This window comes from Hemicordylus capensis, chromosome 2 (assembly GCF_027244095.1).
Source record: "Hemicordylus capensis ecotype Gifberg chromosome 2, rHemCap1.1.pri, whole genome shotgun sequence".
NCBI lineage: Eukaryota > Metazoa > Chordata > Lepidosauria > Squamata > Cordylidae > Hemicordylus > Hemicordylus capensis.
Window position 1 is genome coordinate 100,463,888 of NC_069658.1, and position 14,187 is coordinate 100,478,074.

A 14,187-nucleotide genomic window follows, 5' to 3' on the forward strand; every position below is an offset into this window, starting at 1 on the left:
TTAATCCCATATCTGTGTATCCGCAGGTCAGGGATGGCTGGAAATTACCTTAGAGGTCATTTCCGGCACCATTTTGAGTGCAAGAGCCATTGTATGGCTCATTTATTTAAAACAACAACCACCTCCACTTTTTTTGTGGAATTCCTGGGACTTTCGAGACTTATGCGGGTAGTACCTTGGACTCATGAAGGCCCACGGAGCATGGTAGGGCACTTCATTTGGCCTGTTTTCACTTTGGCGGGAAACTTTTTTGTTTGTTTGTTTTTAGTCTAGGAACTGAACCCCTGCAATCCCGTAGACTCAATGACTCATTATCCGTGGTGCTGTTACCCACGGTAATATCCAGGTATACAACCCCCGCGGATAATGAGGTACAGCTGTACTTCTTAGTGGACTGCATAGAAAGGAATACACACATGGATATTATTAGCATAAGAAGTCTATATTCTCTTTTAGCCAGGTGATTTTTTTAGGCAGTAAAGGCCATATCCTATGTGATGGTACAATAGGCATTTAATGTACAAATTTCTTTACAAGCACTAACATGGTCACTTTCACAGAGATAGGAACATGAGGCCGAGGGACCATGGTCTCCTTATGATGGGACAAGAAGGGATTTCAACTGAGCTGTCAATTTCCCACCTCAACACTGATGGGGGAATTCAACAGTTTCTCCCCTTCCCACCCAAAAATGTGCATAGTAGAATAAGGTGCCGTAATGTGATCCAACAGTCAATGCTCATTTGTTCAAGTACAACAGAACTCTAAATTATCCAATGACAAGACCAGAATCCAATTGATTTCCTAACCAATTCAACTTCATCTTCACCAACCTGTAGCTGACATTCTAATGCTACAGGCATCCATCCTTTGGATATGGCACCCTATGCAAGGTGCAGTTATGTCCCTGAGGGTGGTGTGAACCTCAGGGACATAACTGCATGCTGCATAGAGTGCTTCCAGGGCAAGGAGAGATTGGCATTTCCCCCTGACCCCACACATGTGTTTCAGCAGTGGGACCAGAGCTGCTGCAGGCATACATACTTTGGCAGGACACCTACAGCATTACGTAAGACACTGGCCTATGACTGCAAAAGTCAAGACATGGTTACAGGAAGGTGGCGATGGACTACTCGTTGTTTAAATGCAATGTTGTCATATGCAATGAACCAATGTTTATTGGTTACTCAACACAACACTTAATAAACTAGTGCTCACATAATGCCCAATACCCTTTTCTTTGTTTCACTGAGATGACAATTCTTAGTATTTACATCACACTTTTCCTAAATGCTCAAAGCATTTTGAATACATGGCTTCAATAATCTCTACAACAACTCCATAAGGAAGAACACTATTATTATACATGCATCGCTGATGGGGATGGAGAATGAGACATAGTGGCCTAAGTCGATACCTTCCCGCAAACCATATTGTATGGAATGCCCATACATACTGCAATGTGAATAGGAATGAACATTCAGTCTGCTGGTCCAGGCCATTAGTCACATGCAACACCTTATTTTGCTATATCCTCTCTAGAACAAGTCTGGGAGTTTGGAACAACCAAGGTTAAGTTAACAGAAATGACCTAAAGCCAATGTCTATCTAATTCCAAGATGTGCATAATTTACAATTTTTGTAAATTATATGAGGTGTGCATAATTTACCTTTTCCCCCTAAAAGGGCTATCACACTTAACACTAAATTCAATTTTGATTCTGCCTGGCCGTGAAAAAATGTTGTGGGAAGTTCTAGAACCCTGTCCTGCAGAGAAGAGTGTGCATGAATCATGACAGCTTTAGCCCAGAGATGATTAACTACTGTCACATTTTTTAAAAAAAAAATGGAAGGAAAAGGGAAGCAGCCAGCAATATTCTGAGTTTGCAAGTAGTCCTTAACTGAATCATGACTTCTTATGCAAGTTAAGAAAGGCTCTTGTAAAATGACAGATTACTTTTTAGATAGAAAATAATTGTAGTTGAACATAGCCTAGTAACAGAAATAAAGCCAAGAATCAAATCATATCCAAGCAGGAAGCTGAATTTACTGTAAAGTGCAATACCAAGTAAGTAAGTAAGTAAGTAAGTAAGTAAGGAAGGAAGGAAGGAAGGAAGGAAGGAAATTCAAAGAACCCTTGTGTGCTCTTATTTATTCACAAAACGGCAAGCTTTCTGATGTGGGGTGGAAAACCACACACAACAAAGACATATACATCATTTCAGACACTGCCAGCTCAATAAACCCCCTCTATCACCTGGGGGGAAAATAGGGGTTTTATATCAAGAGGTGTAGTTGGGGCACATCTCATTATTTTCTCTCTCTGTTTAGACAGACATCCAATGGTGCACATGGAGATATGAACACAAACCCTGATTATACAGTCACTTACAAGGCTAAGTTCTTTGGATTTGGAGGAAGGAGTGCTGCTAGAGGATGCTATTGAGGCTGGGCTAATTGGCGCATCTTTCTTGAGTAGACGGGTCTTGTCTAAGCCATTCTCCCTTGGAGAGTGTGCTGGGCTTCCTCGTGGAGATGAAGGATCCTGAAAACAAATTTTAATTATCAGGACATCTTACTTTCCTTAGGCTGGAAGAGTAACATATAGTGTCTTTTGGTATCTTCTCCTATTGACTTCATTAATGGCTGCTAGGTAAACATTGGTATGTAGTGATGTCACAATGGTGATAACATTACAGATAGGGATGGGCACGAAACAGATTTTGCATTTCACTTTGAGATCAAAACAAAATGCAAAAATCTCAAAACATTTCATCAAAACAGTGGCCAAGTCGGCTTTTTGGACAAACAAACTTGAAACATTTTGAATGCCACTTCATAGGACTATTTTTCTGGGGAGAACTGGTCTACCGATTGGGGTCAGCAGGTAGACCAGCCATGGGGTGTGTACAAAACCAGTTTGCCTGATTCGAGTCATGAATGGACTTGAACCAGACACGTTCAGTTTTGGCACCCCAAACTAGAACCCCTGTTCGGGGTTCTAAGTGTGTGTGTTCTGATTCTCCATCAACTTCTCTGCTGAATATCTGTACCTGACATACCATCAACCTTTACAGCAACAGGGGGAAAAAATAGGGTACCATATTTACCCAAATCAAAAATGACTCTGAATTTAAGATGACCCTCTTAAAAAGGAGAGGTTAAATAAAAGTTATACCTGCATATACTCAAAAGGAACGGGACTCTGAATTTGAGTTTGCTGGTCAATGACCGAATAAACTTATAACTAACTCTGAATTTGAGATGACTTCCTGATTGCTAATATAAAAATACTTGGAGAGAACCTAGTTGTGGATCCAGGTAAATACAGTATTTGGCCTTTGCTCGGGAACCACCACCCACACATTTATAACATTGTTTCCTATGAGAAAATAGTTTGAGTTAAGACTTCTGACTTGGCCCAGTTTTTAGGAACCAATTGTTTTTCAAGTACGAGGGCTTCCCACACATCCACAATTTAGTGGTACAAAAGAACAGCACTCAGTGAACAAGGATACCAAAAAAGCATACATTAGGGATGTGCACGAATGGTCTTCGGCACCGGTGGGGGAGGGTGTACTCACCCCCCCGCGCCTCGCTTCCCCCACCGGTGCTCTGTAAATTTCAAGCCCCTCGGGGTGGCAGCGTTCCTCCCTGCCGCCCCATTCTCCCCATCGGCTGGGCGCACGCGCGCTCGCAACTTCTGGCCACTTCCGGAAGTACACCCTCCCCCGCCCTTAAAGTACTACCCCCCACCGGTGCTGAAACACCGAAAACCACCCCAGCGCCGTAACGTTTCGGAGGCCTTTACAATGGCCTCCAAAACGTTTCAGGCACATGCCTAGCATACATACCTCATTGGAAACATCAACCACTAAGTTGTCATCACTCTTTTCACCATCACTGTCCTGCAATGTAGAAGAAAAAAATGTTTAAACACTCCAGAAATCTACAGAAGTTACCTAAATAATAAATAAATAAATAGCCTTTTGATGTCAATGATTAAGACAATAAACAAACCCATTCCAAGCAAGTTAGTCCATGAGACATAAGAGACGAGCCCAGGTCTTGGCATCTTTCAGAACATGATTGTTTAAAGACAGTTTTCAGTGCCGAGGCTGCTCAAGTTAGAAGCTGAATTCAATTCAGGCATGTGCAAAATATAAATGGTTTTACTCACATAACGAGTTGCTATTTCTTTTTCTTCTGTTTTCTGCTTTTTGCTATCAGAAGAGTAGTCTGTTGAGTTTCTGTGCTTCTCAGAGGCTCTGAAACTAGCTGATGGAGACACAGAGGAGCTCTGAAATTAGATGGAAGAGTGCAAAAGGTGATTGATAGCACAGTTGTTCCACCTTCTTTGGGGGAAATTTAAGTGGTTATGTGAAGGAGATTACCTACAAGCTAAAACTATTGCCGCATGACCAGAATGTTTGAGATAAGAGCTCTATTCCTATGCTACATTCAATGCACACACAATTGCTGGGCACTGTACACCTCATTGTTGATCTGTACACAGTTTCACAGATAATGTCTGACAGATGTAAAACAGTACACACTACTAAGTATCTACATTTCTGAGGGATCCTGTCCTTGTGTTGACTTTTAAAATAAGCACATGTATGGCAGGAATGTCAGAAAACTTCTCCCAGCTTTGGTTCAGAGAAAAACTTTAGGAGTTCAAAAATTCTAAATCTGAAGCTCTTTACATTCCCAAAGTTCTTTTATGATCAGAGAAATTCCCTGGTGTTCTCTTTTTAGCCTCCACCACAACCACCACTGCCTATCATTAAACAGACAAGAATGTCTACATTAATCTCTTTTATAATTATTTTATTACTAGCTTAACCTGCACAGAGCATCTGCATGCTAGTACTTGATTGCTCCCCTCACCCCTACCACAGCCCCCCTCACCTCAGAGATCTCTCCACCCTCACCTGAGCCGCGCTCCTGTTCCACCTCATCCACCACCCTCACACATCTTGGTAGCGGAAGCAGTGTTGCTGGCACCTATTGGCCAAGCTTCAGCACCCTATCCACAGAGACCTCCCTACCCTCACCCAAACCCCACTCCTGCTTCTCCCCGCAGGAGCAGCAGCAGCAACTGACCGGACCCTTCCTCATGGCTGCCATCATCATGGCCGCCCGTTCCCATCAGGCTGCTGACATGCCCGGGCCCATCCCCTGCCTGCCTCTGCCAATGGCCTCGGCAGCCCCAAACAGCAGCAGTGCTTGCTTTACTGGGCCCTTCCTTGCTGCCAAAAGGTGTTGCCGTGGCCGCTGACAGGCTTGGTCCCATCCCTTGCCCTCCCTTCTTTTTTTTTAATTTCTCTCTCTCTCTTTCTCCTTCTCTCCTTCCCTAAGTTAACTTATCTTGTTCATCTTGTTTCCTCGCCTAATTCACACAACGGCAGCCTTTTTCTCCTGAAGGGGCTCTTTCCTCCCTCACGACCCCTCTCTTCGCAGACCCCTGCCCACTACTCTTTAATATATATAGATTCCTCTCCATTATGATTAAGAACATCTTCAGTCCAGTAACAGTTGCATTCCAACTAACCTTAACCATCACTGGCTCCTCCTCCCTATCTGCATATGGAATCCCCACTGCCCAATCACCAATCACCACAATGCTTCTGCTTAACTCTTGTGAGAGCTGCCACAAAATTAGCATCTTGATGTGCACACACTTGAAATAAGATCCACTAAATCATAGGAACATAGGAAGCTGTCTTATACTGAGTCAGACCACTGGTCTGCACTGACTGGCAGCAGTTCTCCAAGGTTTCAGGCAGTAGTTTCCTAGCCCTACCTGGAGATGCCAGGGATTGAACTGGGGACCTTCTGCATGCAAGGCAGGTGCTCTACCACTGATGAAAATGATAATGGAACAAATAAAATGGGCTGATGAATAGGAGCTGAAAATATGGCCGATATTTTGGCAATTGAGCCATTGGGAAATGCTACAAGAAATAAAGACATCCTTGGGGTCATGGTTAAAACAGAAACATTTAAGCTCAGCCTATATGCAGATGATAGAATGTTAATGGAACATGCAGATCATTTATAAAACATATTGAATGACTTGGAGATTTCTGCTAAAATATCTGAATGTAAAATTAAATAAATCAGAATTAATGGGACTACATATGGGAAAGGGTTAAAAGATAACAGCTGCTTGTTCTATTTCCTGGATAACTACCCCAATCAGCTACCTTGGAGTCAGGATCACACATAATTTAGAACATTCGGTTCAATATAATCATGACAAACTCTTGTGACAAGATAAATCAGTTCTACTTATATGGGATAACTTGAATAAACTATGGGTAATTGAGTCTCTGTACTGAAAATGGATGTCCTACCTCAAAAATTGTCTTCATGAATATTCCTTTGCAACTCACTTTATTAACAGAGTGGCAAAAACAAATGTTGATGTTTGTTTGCTCAGGCAAATGCCTAAGAGTAGCAGTCACTCTGTAAACCTTTGAAAGGGTGAGGGAGAAACAGCATTCTCACAGATAGAAGGATATTACCATGCTGCCAAGCTGCAACATCTAAAAAAGCATGCATGCATCCTGACAGAATGACTATTCTAGAACAACAGATTTCAACTATATATGCTAAGGAGAGAGCCAGCGTGGTGTAGTGGTTAAGAGTGCTGGACTAGGACCAGGGAGACCAGAGTTCAAATCCCCACTCAGCCATGATACTAGCTGGGTGACTCTGGGCCAGTCACTTCTCTCTCAGCCTAACCTACTTCACAGGGTTGTTGTGAGGAGAAACTCAAGTATGTAGTACACCGCTCTGGGCTCCTTGGAGGAAGAGCGGGATATAAATGTAAAAATAAAATAAAATAAAAATAAAACAAAATAAGGGCAGGATGGAAAGAAAACATTAATATGGTACTATTTTGTACAAAAAACCCCAAACATGTAATACACAAAAAAATCATTGTTCCTATACAATTTTGAGTACTGTGCTCTCCGCGGACAGATGTGCAACTCTAGGGACAAGAGAAAAATCCCTTTTATTGGCGGCTCCCAGATTATAGAATAGCCTCCCAAGAGAGACATGTCCATGGATTCTTCTTTGCTTGCTTTTAAGCATGCATTGAAAACTTCAGCAGGCAAATATTTAGATAGGGCCTTTAAATGTATTGTATTGTTATTGCAACTGGTTGACATCCTAATGCATCCTAATGAAGCATGCATGCAAGGAGGCTCTGTGGAGATTAGAGATGTGCACTGAATTGCTTTGGTGAACATCCAAGGGTGGCACAGGGTTCTCTTAAGAGGAGGGCAGGTCCTACCTGCCCATCCTCCAAGCCCCAGCTGGCCCGTTATGGCACTATTGTTACAGGAAGACTTCCATGCAAGTGTCAGCTTGTACCGCTTGCACCTCTAAAATGCTGTGCGATGGGATGTGTCCCTAGCATCCCTTGTGCAGCATTGGCATGTAAATGGCATTGGCACATGCATCAAATGGCATAGAGACATGTGCTGATGCCAGCGAGGGATGCCGAGGACACATCCCATTGCTGCGCCATGGCATTTTAGAGGAGCAAGTGGCACAAGCTGCCGCTTGCACGGAAGTCTTTCCATAACAATAGCACCATGGGGGGGCCAGTGGGGGCTTGGAGGACAAAAAGCTGCTAGAACGCTTCGGGCTCATCCCTAGCGGAGATGCACCAGGAGCCTGCACACAGTTTTCTCAGTCCTCTTTTGTGCACACTGTTGCACCAGAGGGCTAAGATGTCCGAGTGCTGCTCACTACTATTGCAACATTGGAATCCTTCCAGTGTGGTATGGACCTATGAGACACCACAACATCTGTAAACATGGTGACTAGGTGTAAGCACACTGGCAATACAAGCATTTAGCCTAAGCCTTACTGAGCAGATCCACACATCCAGTTCTCATACAAAATATTTAAGTTATTTACTAGTCTGTGGTATTATTTTTTCAACCAGTCTTAAATGTGATACACAGAGATCTAGTCTGCATGAAGTATTACAACTGTGTTGAGATGAGGACTCCTTGGAGGAGGAGCAGGATATAAATATAATAAATAAAATAAAAATACAAAGAAGTGGTCTATCTTCACATTATCTATAAGTAGCAATTGTTCAGATCAGGGCCAGATTGTTTCCCCTGTGTCCCAATACTATTAAAAACTAGAGCTTTTTACACATGTTTATGCAAATAACATTATGCATGTCTTCAGACTACCCCTGTTTATTTATATTCATTCCACAAATAGAGAGAAGGCCGATTATAATTTGAATTCAATTTACTATGACTCATCTCTTCTTTTTAAAAGTAATTGGCTGCAATAAAGGGGGAAACTAATTACTGAATGACAATTAGAATGATGGCTGAACAACCAAGAGTAAACCACTGCACTGATTTAAACCAAAGTATTTATTTTCATAAATTTGAAACCACATGGCTTCATTTTTCTCAATCTAGTTAGCCTTAGTGCTACAAATACCCTTTTAATCTTTGATTTTGGTGCTTAATAAAGTTATAATTTAGAGCACCCAACTAGCATGATAAAGTAGCTAATTATGACTAGCACTTTAAATGATGATCCGTACTCTGAGGCAATGTATACTGCTTAGCAGCTGAACTGCTTTCTAGGACATGATCAGGTACACACATATGCAATCACCATTCTAGCTGAGCTCATGCTACTGTATAGAATTCCAAGGCTGGCCCAGATTTTCACATGGTATGATGTACATATAGATATTTCTATATGTAGATATTTCTATATGAAGGCTAAGTGCAAATCTACACTACAAACTAGTTTAATAGTCACTCCTCTCCCCAGGGAATCCAGATGCTGTACTTCTGTGAATGGGGATGGGAATCTCTAATTTTCAGCACTCTCAACAAACTATGATTGCAGGATTGGGGAGGAGGCAGAGGGTTGGAATGAAAGCCACTTCAATTATATTGCTATAAAACATATACAGATGTGACTTAGGGGTCAGTAAACACAAACAAATGCCTCTTAGGTTTGCCATGTGATTGGGTTCCATGGACATGAATGGTATCATGAATGTAACTGTTAATGTCAAAACTATTCTCTTGAAGCTAGCAGCTGTTTATTGCGTGTGGAAATTGTAAGCATATAGAAGTTTTGCAAGTAACCTGGGAGGTACACTCTAACAGTCTAGATGGAGCAGCTAAGTCCCACTAAGGCCAAAGGGACTACACATAAGTAAGTTTGGTAGATGATGATGATGATAAATATTTATACCTTGCCCCTCCAGTACATTATTGCTTGGTGCGGCTCACAACATTTAGATTTGCATCCTCATGGCAAAAGTTCCATCAAATATGGGATGCTCAGACATAACTTCATGAAGAAACTTCATTGTGTAGGCCAGACTAATCACATCATCAATATGTTTATTATCATGGACTTTATGTACTACATTGTGAACATACCCTCCAAATTTATGTAAACAAACTTGGCCAACTTTACCCTCACAAAAAGTTGGGATTACAGTTCCTTCAGACTGGTTGATGTTGTCATGTGTGAACTGAAGGTCCTAGAGATGATGACGATGTCATTTGTTAATATGACAGCCGGAGCTATGGGGTTCCCACATATAGATGACTAGCTCCCTGAGTTCTGACCTGTAAGAACTGTTGAAACCAATGTAAATTTTGACCTGCTTGCCTTTCTCACTTTCATTAAGAATTTAACATACAGTAACTGTCTTGAACTGCCTATGGGTCAGGTCACAATGAGCTGGTTATCACATTATAAAATCTTAACTACCACCCCGAGACACAAGTTTTGGGTGGTATACAAATATGTCAAACAAACAATTCATGATAGTCTACAAAGCACTGGACTCATTAACATCAACCAAACCAGTCTGAAAGAACAACTTTTCACAACTGTGTCAGGTCTTCATAGGACCAAGTTGGCCAAGAGGTTATATTTAAATGGGCAGAGGATGCCCACAATGCCATACATGATGCCTGTGAAAAACAGTACAATCAGTGATAGGATCTCCCTAGCTCATGCAGCAAAAATTCTCACACAACGCTTGCTTAATGCACATCTCATATTTTTGGACTGCTGCGATCACAGAAATAGCTGCGGCTGTCTTTATGCTTAGATTCATGCTTAGATTTTTCCACATGGCCATGTATATGAATAATTGGTCTCATGGAAAGTATCACTTGTTTGGGTGAACTAACCCTTAGGCTCCATATACAAAGGCTGAAAAGAACATAAATGGATAAAATGGAATACCTTCTGTCTTGAAAGCTGGGCAAAGCACAGTATTTGCTTCTCTGCTAGAAGCATCATGAGATCTTCAATTAGAGCAGTCTGTCACGGTGCAGCACTGGATTTAAACTGACAATCTAACAAGCAGCAGATTTGTATCTCATTAAGCAACTTTCTGAGCCAGCCATCCTATTCAGATCTGCCTGCCCCTCCAGCTTTTAATTCTGCCTCTCTTTGAAAATATTCAGGAAGACACACAATATTCTGCCCTCTTCTTGTGCATGACAGGGAAACAAAGTTGCACTGGCCAGCTCCTACCCCACCATGCATGAAGCCACATTTCCTAACACCTGTATACTGAGCAGAATATAGGAAGGGGCAGAGGTGCACCTAGGTAATTTTAGAGCCTGGACATAAAGGTCTTGGGAGCCCCCCTCCCCCTCAAGTTAAGCATCATCCCCATACATATATACATACCATGACACATGCAGTATTTTTAACACATGGGTTCTTGAGGGCAAAACCAGCAACTGAACTCACAGTAATGTAAGAATATAAATCAAGTATATTTATGCAAATATGCATTAACAGAAACATTTGAACACGCAACTTAACATATTCCCATCCCACATATTTCTTTCCCCACTCCCCCTCTGTCTCTAAAGCACTTGGCGCAGCTCACAATCACATTTGGCCACTTAATACAGTGCCGGCCAGCAGCACCACCACCCAAGACTGACTTAAAAGGATTTGGGGGCCCCAGGGGGTGTGGAGGCCCTGGATTTCAGCCCCGAAGTCCAGGGGTAAGAACACCACTATGTGTATACTCTGTTATTCACACATAAGCCAGGGTGTACAGTCAGGAATCACAGTCACACTAGAGTTCTTGGTCATGTTGCCAGCCCTATGTGTGTATAATCATGTGTGCAGGTCCTGTTCTTGCATTCTGTTCAACAAATGAAGATTGAATGTGGAGCTGTTGGCTGCTTAGAAGTCTGGGGGTAGGGCCAGCGGGCACAATTTGCTTCCCTCCATGCACTAAAAGGATATGTGGAAGGAGAGGACTATTGAGAATACCCTGTTTACAAAATTACCAATGGCATATTAGAAGGAAATGTTTGACTTACAAAGAATTGTCAACAGGCAATCAGGATGCTGACTAAGAGCAAGACCAGTCTATATGTTATACGTGTCATGGGGCCTGGAACATTCCTGTCAAATTCTAACATCTCGCTCCCTGCCCCACACCACACACCAGTCAAATTGTTTAGGAAACACATCATGTGGGAACACACAACATGATGACCCAAACACACAGTGTGCTGAACTAGTCGGTGGGGAGAAAGAATTCAGTACAGAAATGCCAATCCCCATAACTGGGGTAATGGTTTTAGTTCTCAACTGTAGGAAAGAGTTGCTTAAGTTTTTATTCTAGTTGGATCAAATACATCTTCACAAACAGAAGTTGCTCTACTAAAATGCAGCACTTTATTTCACATCTCCTATTCTCTGGGATAAAGAAGCAAAAGCTACTATACAGAACAATATTTCTGGGAAACTTCACTAGCCTTGTTTTTCCACACTTAATCAACACCAGTACTTATCAAACCATTTGCATAACTGTCATGACCTCTCTGAGGATACCACATAAAGAATTATTGCTTTTCAGAGCTGAGTGGAAAGTTCTACAGATGCAAAGATTTTCAAGCATCTTCCCAAGCGTTTGTGCTGCTTGAGGTTATGGTCACTGAGAATGCCATACTGCTTTTCAACTGTCAGATATGTTCAACCTAATAGGCAAATTATGTTTACTCCTGGATGTCCCCAACCTCTATTAACTAAATGCACTGCTATGTCAATAATGGTTGCTAATTATTTCTACAGTATCAATACACAATGTATTTGGCTTATGCTATGCTGGCAAATTTTATATTGGCTGGCTGACATGTTGTGCAGTGTAATACAGAAGGTTCAGCACCACCTATACCACTATGAGTGTCTAAGAGACTGACTGTGGTGTTACAGAACAACTCTGTTCCACTACTACTCAAAACAGTGCAATTGTGCAACACTATGCCCATTGGCAATTTTAAGTATTATTGCAGGGCTGTACAACTTCGGGCCTCCAGCTGCTTTTGTACTATAATTGTCTCATCCCCAGCCACAGTGGCCAACAGTGAAGAATTATGGGAGTTGTAGACCAACATCTTCAGGAGGGCCAAGGCTGTGCAGCCCTGTAATAGTAGGACTGGATTGTCTTCCAATGTCATGGGGTGATGTTTTAGATGCTCATAAAAGTGTGGGAGGTACTGAAGGGCTCCAGGTTATGCTGTACATGTCAGTCACCATAATCGTCATCCATTTGTACAGAACTTTGGCATCCCATCTGCAACATGTACACAACTTTGAAAGGCACTTGCCCAGAACTACCCAGTCACTGAATTTGAAACTAAAATAAAAATGTATCCTAGACAGTCTTGCTTCTGTTCTATGTTACTTGTAAAGGGGATGAAATGAAGTTCATTGACCCGCCCTCCACAGTGCCCATCACAAAGTCTGATAATTTTTATCAAGTGTCCATTGCCTAGCTCTTAAATTTTGGGGTTGGCTTCTATACAGAAAGAAAATTAGCCAAGGCTTGCTCCAACAGCATGCTTGACATCCCACTTGGGCAATGCACAGGTCCTTGGGATAGATCTCAGTTGTGTGGTATGCTAGACACATGATCAGGAAGTACCACAAAGACAGAAACCTTTGCACAAACATCATGTGATATGGGAGCAACCATGCCAGTTGGAATGGATGCAAAAGGGGATCCTATGAAACAGCAGCAACAAGCCCAATGTGCAGCAGGCAACTGGTGCAATGACCCTTAACATAATTTTAGGGAGCTACTCATTGCTGAAGTCCGATGTCAGAGATGGTCTGAAATATCCTGCCCAATCATGCTCAAATTTACTGATCACAAAGGGGTAATAGAAAACCTCTTAGAAAGCCATAACTAACTTCCCAGCAAGTGGGCAAGCAACAGTGTGCTGTCTGTTTGCAATAATTAGGACTTCAGATTACTTGAACAAGCAAGGAATTATTATTACCCTTCATCCCCCAATATCCACTGAAGATTACTTACATTAGCATGTGTGGCTCAAGGCACAACAGGGGAAGAAGGCAACCCAGTGAAATAAAGAAACGTGCGGCCGCAATCTGCCCTCTCCCAAGCCACACTCTGCTTAGCCATTTGATAAAGTATCTTAGACAGCTGACCTCAGGTGGACAGAGAAGAAAAAGTAATTTAGTGAAATTAACACTAGCAAAAATAATGACTAAAGACTACAAAGAATTACCCCATGCAGTAAGGCTGGGCACTACTGAAACTGCTGCAAAATGTGATTATTCCCTTGTGAAGCTTTACAGCACTGGGAAAATGATGTATATGGGAGTGCAATAATTAAAACAATAATTCCCAACAAAATTGGAATTATGAGATAATTGACCATCCTGAGGTATTAGGCAAAGCACAGTAAAAGCTAAGGATGCTCAGTGCTAAGGTCAATTATAATATAATTATCTGAATGACATTATTGCCATTATAAAATCTGCTCAAAGTACAAAAGAAACAATAAAAAATGGATCAAGTATGCACGGCAGGAAAATGACCTTAGAAGGAGGCTACTTGGCTGACTTTACACCTGCACTGAGGCTTGCCAAGTGCAAGAATGAAATTGTTACTCGGCGATCTTCATTTGGAATAAAATGTAGAGGCTGCTTCACATGAAGTTTCTGGAAAATTTGGGTGTGATCATTCAGCACACCTGATGCCACATCAGGCACCTGCATTCTTACTTCCGACGCCTTATTTAGAAACAAAAGGAAGCTGCCTTATATTGAACCCCACCATTGGTCCATATGGCTTAGTATTGTCTATACCACTGTTTCTCA

At 41.9% G+C, this 14,187-nt stretch overlaps 1 protein-coding gene across 13 annotated transcripts in view; it reads right to left on the reverse strand.

Moving 5' to 3' along the window:
- The window catches only part of TLE4 (TLE family member 4, transcriptional corepressor), a 178,103-nt gene that overhangs the window by 18,393 nt on the left and 145,523 nt on the right, over nt 1-14,187 (reverse strand). For all 13 annotated transcript variants that reach the window (XM_053296550.1, XM_053296553.1, XM_053296556.1 and 10 more), the window contains 3 exons: nt 4,181-4,300; nt 3,855-3,908; nt 2,393-2,545 (listed from right to left, as the gene is read on the reverse strand). In XM_053296550.1, the coding sequence (XP_053152525.1) occupies nt 2,393-2,545; nt 3,855-3,908; nt 4,181-4,300 (327 nt within the window). The remainder of the gene's footprint in view (nt 1-2,392; nt 2,546-3,854; nt 3,909-4,180; nt 4,301-14,187) is intronic.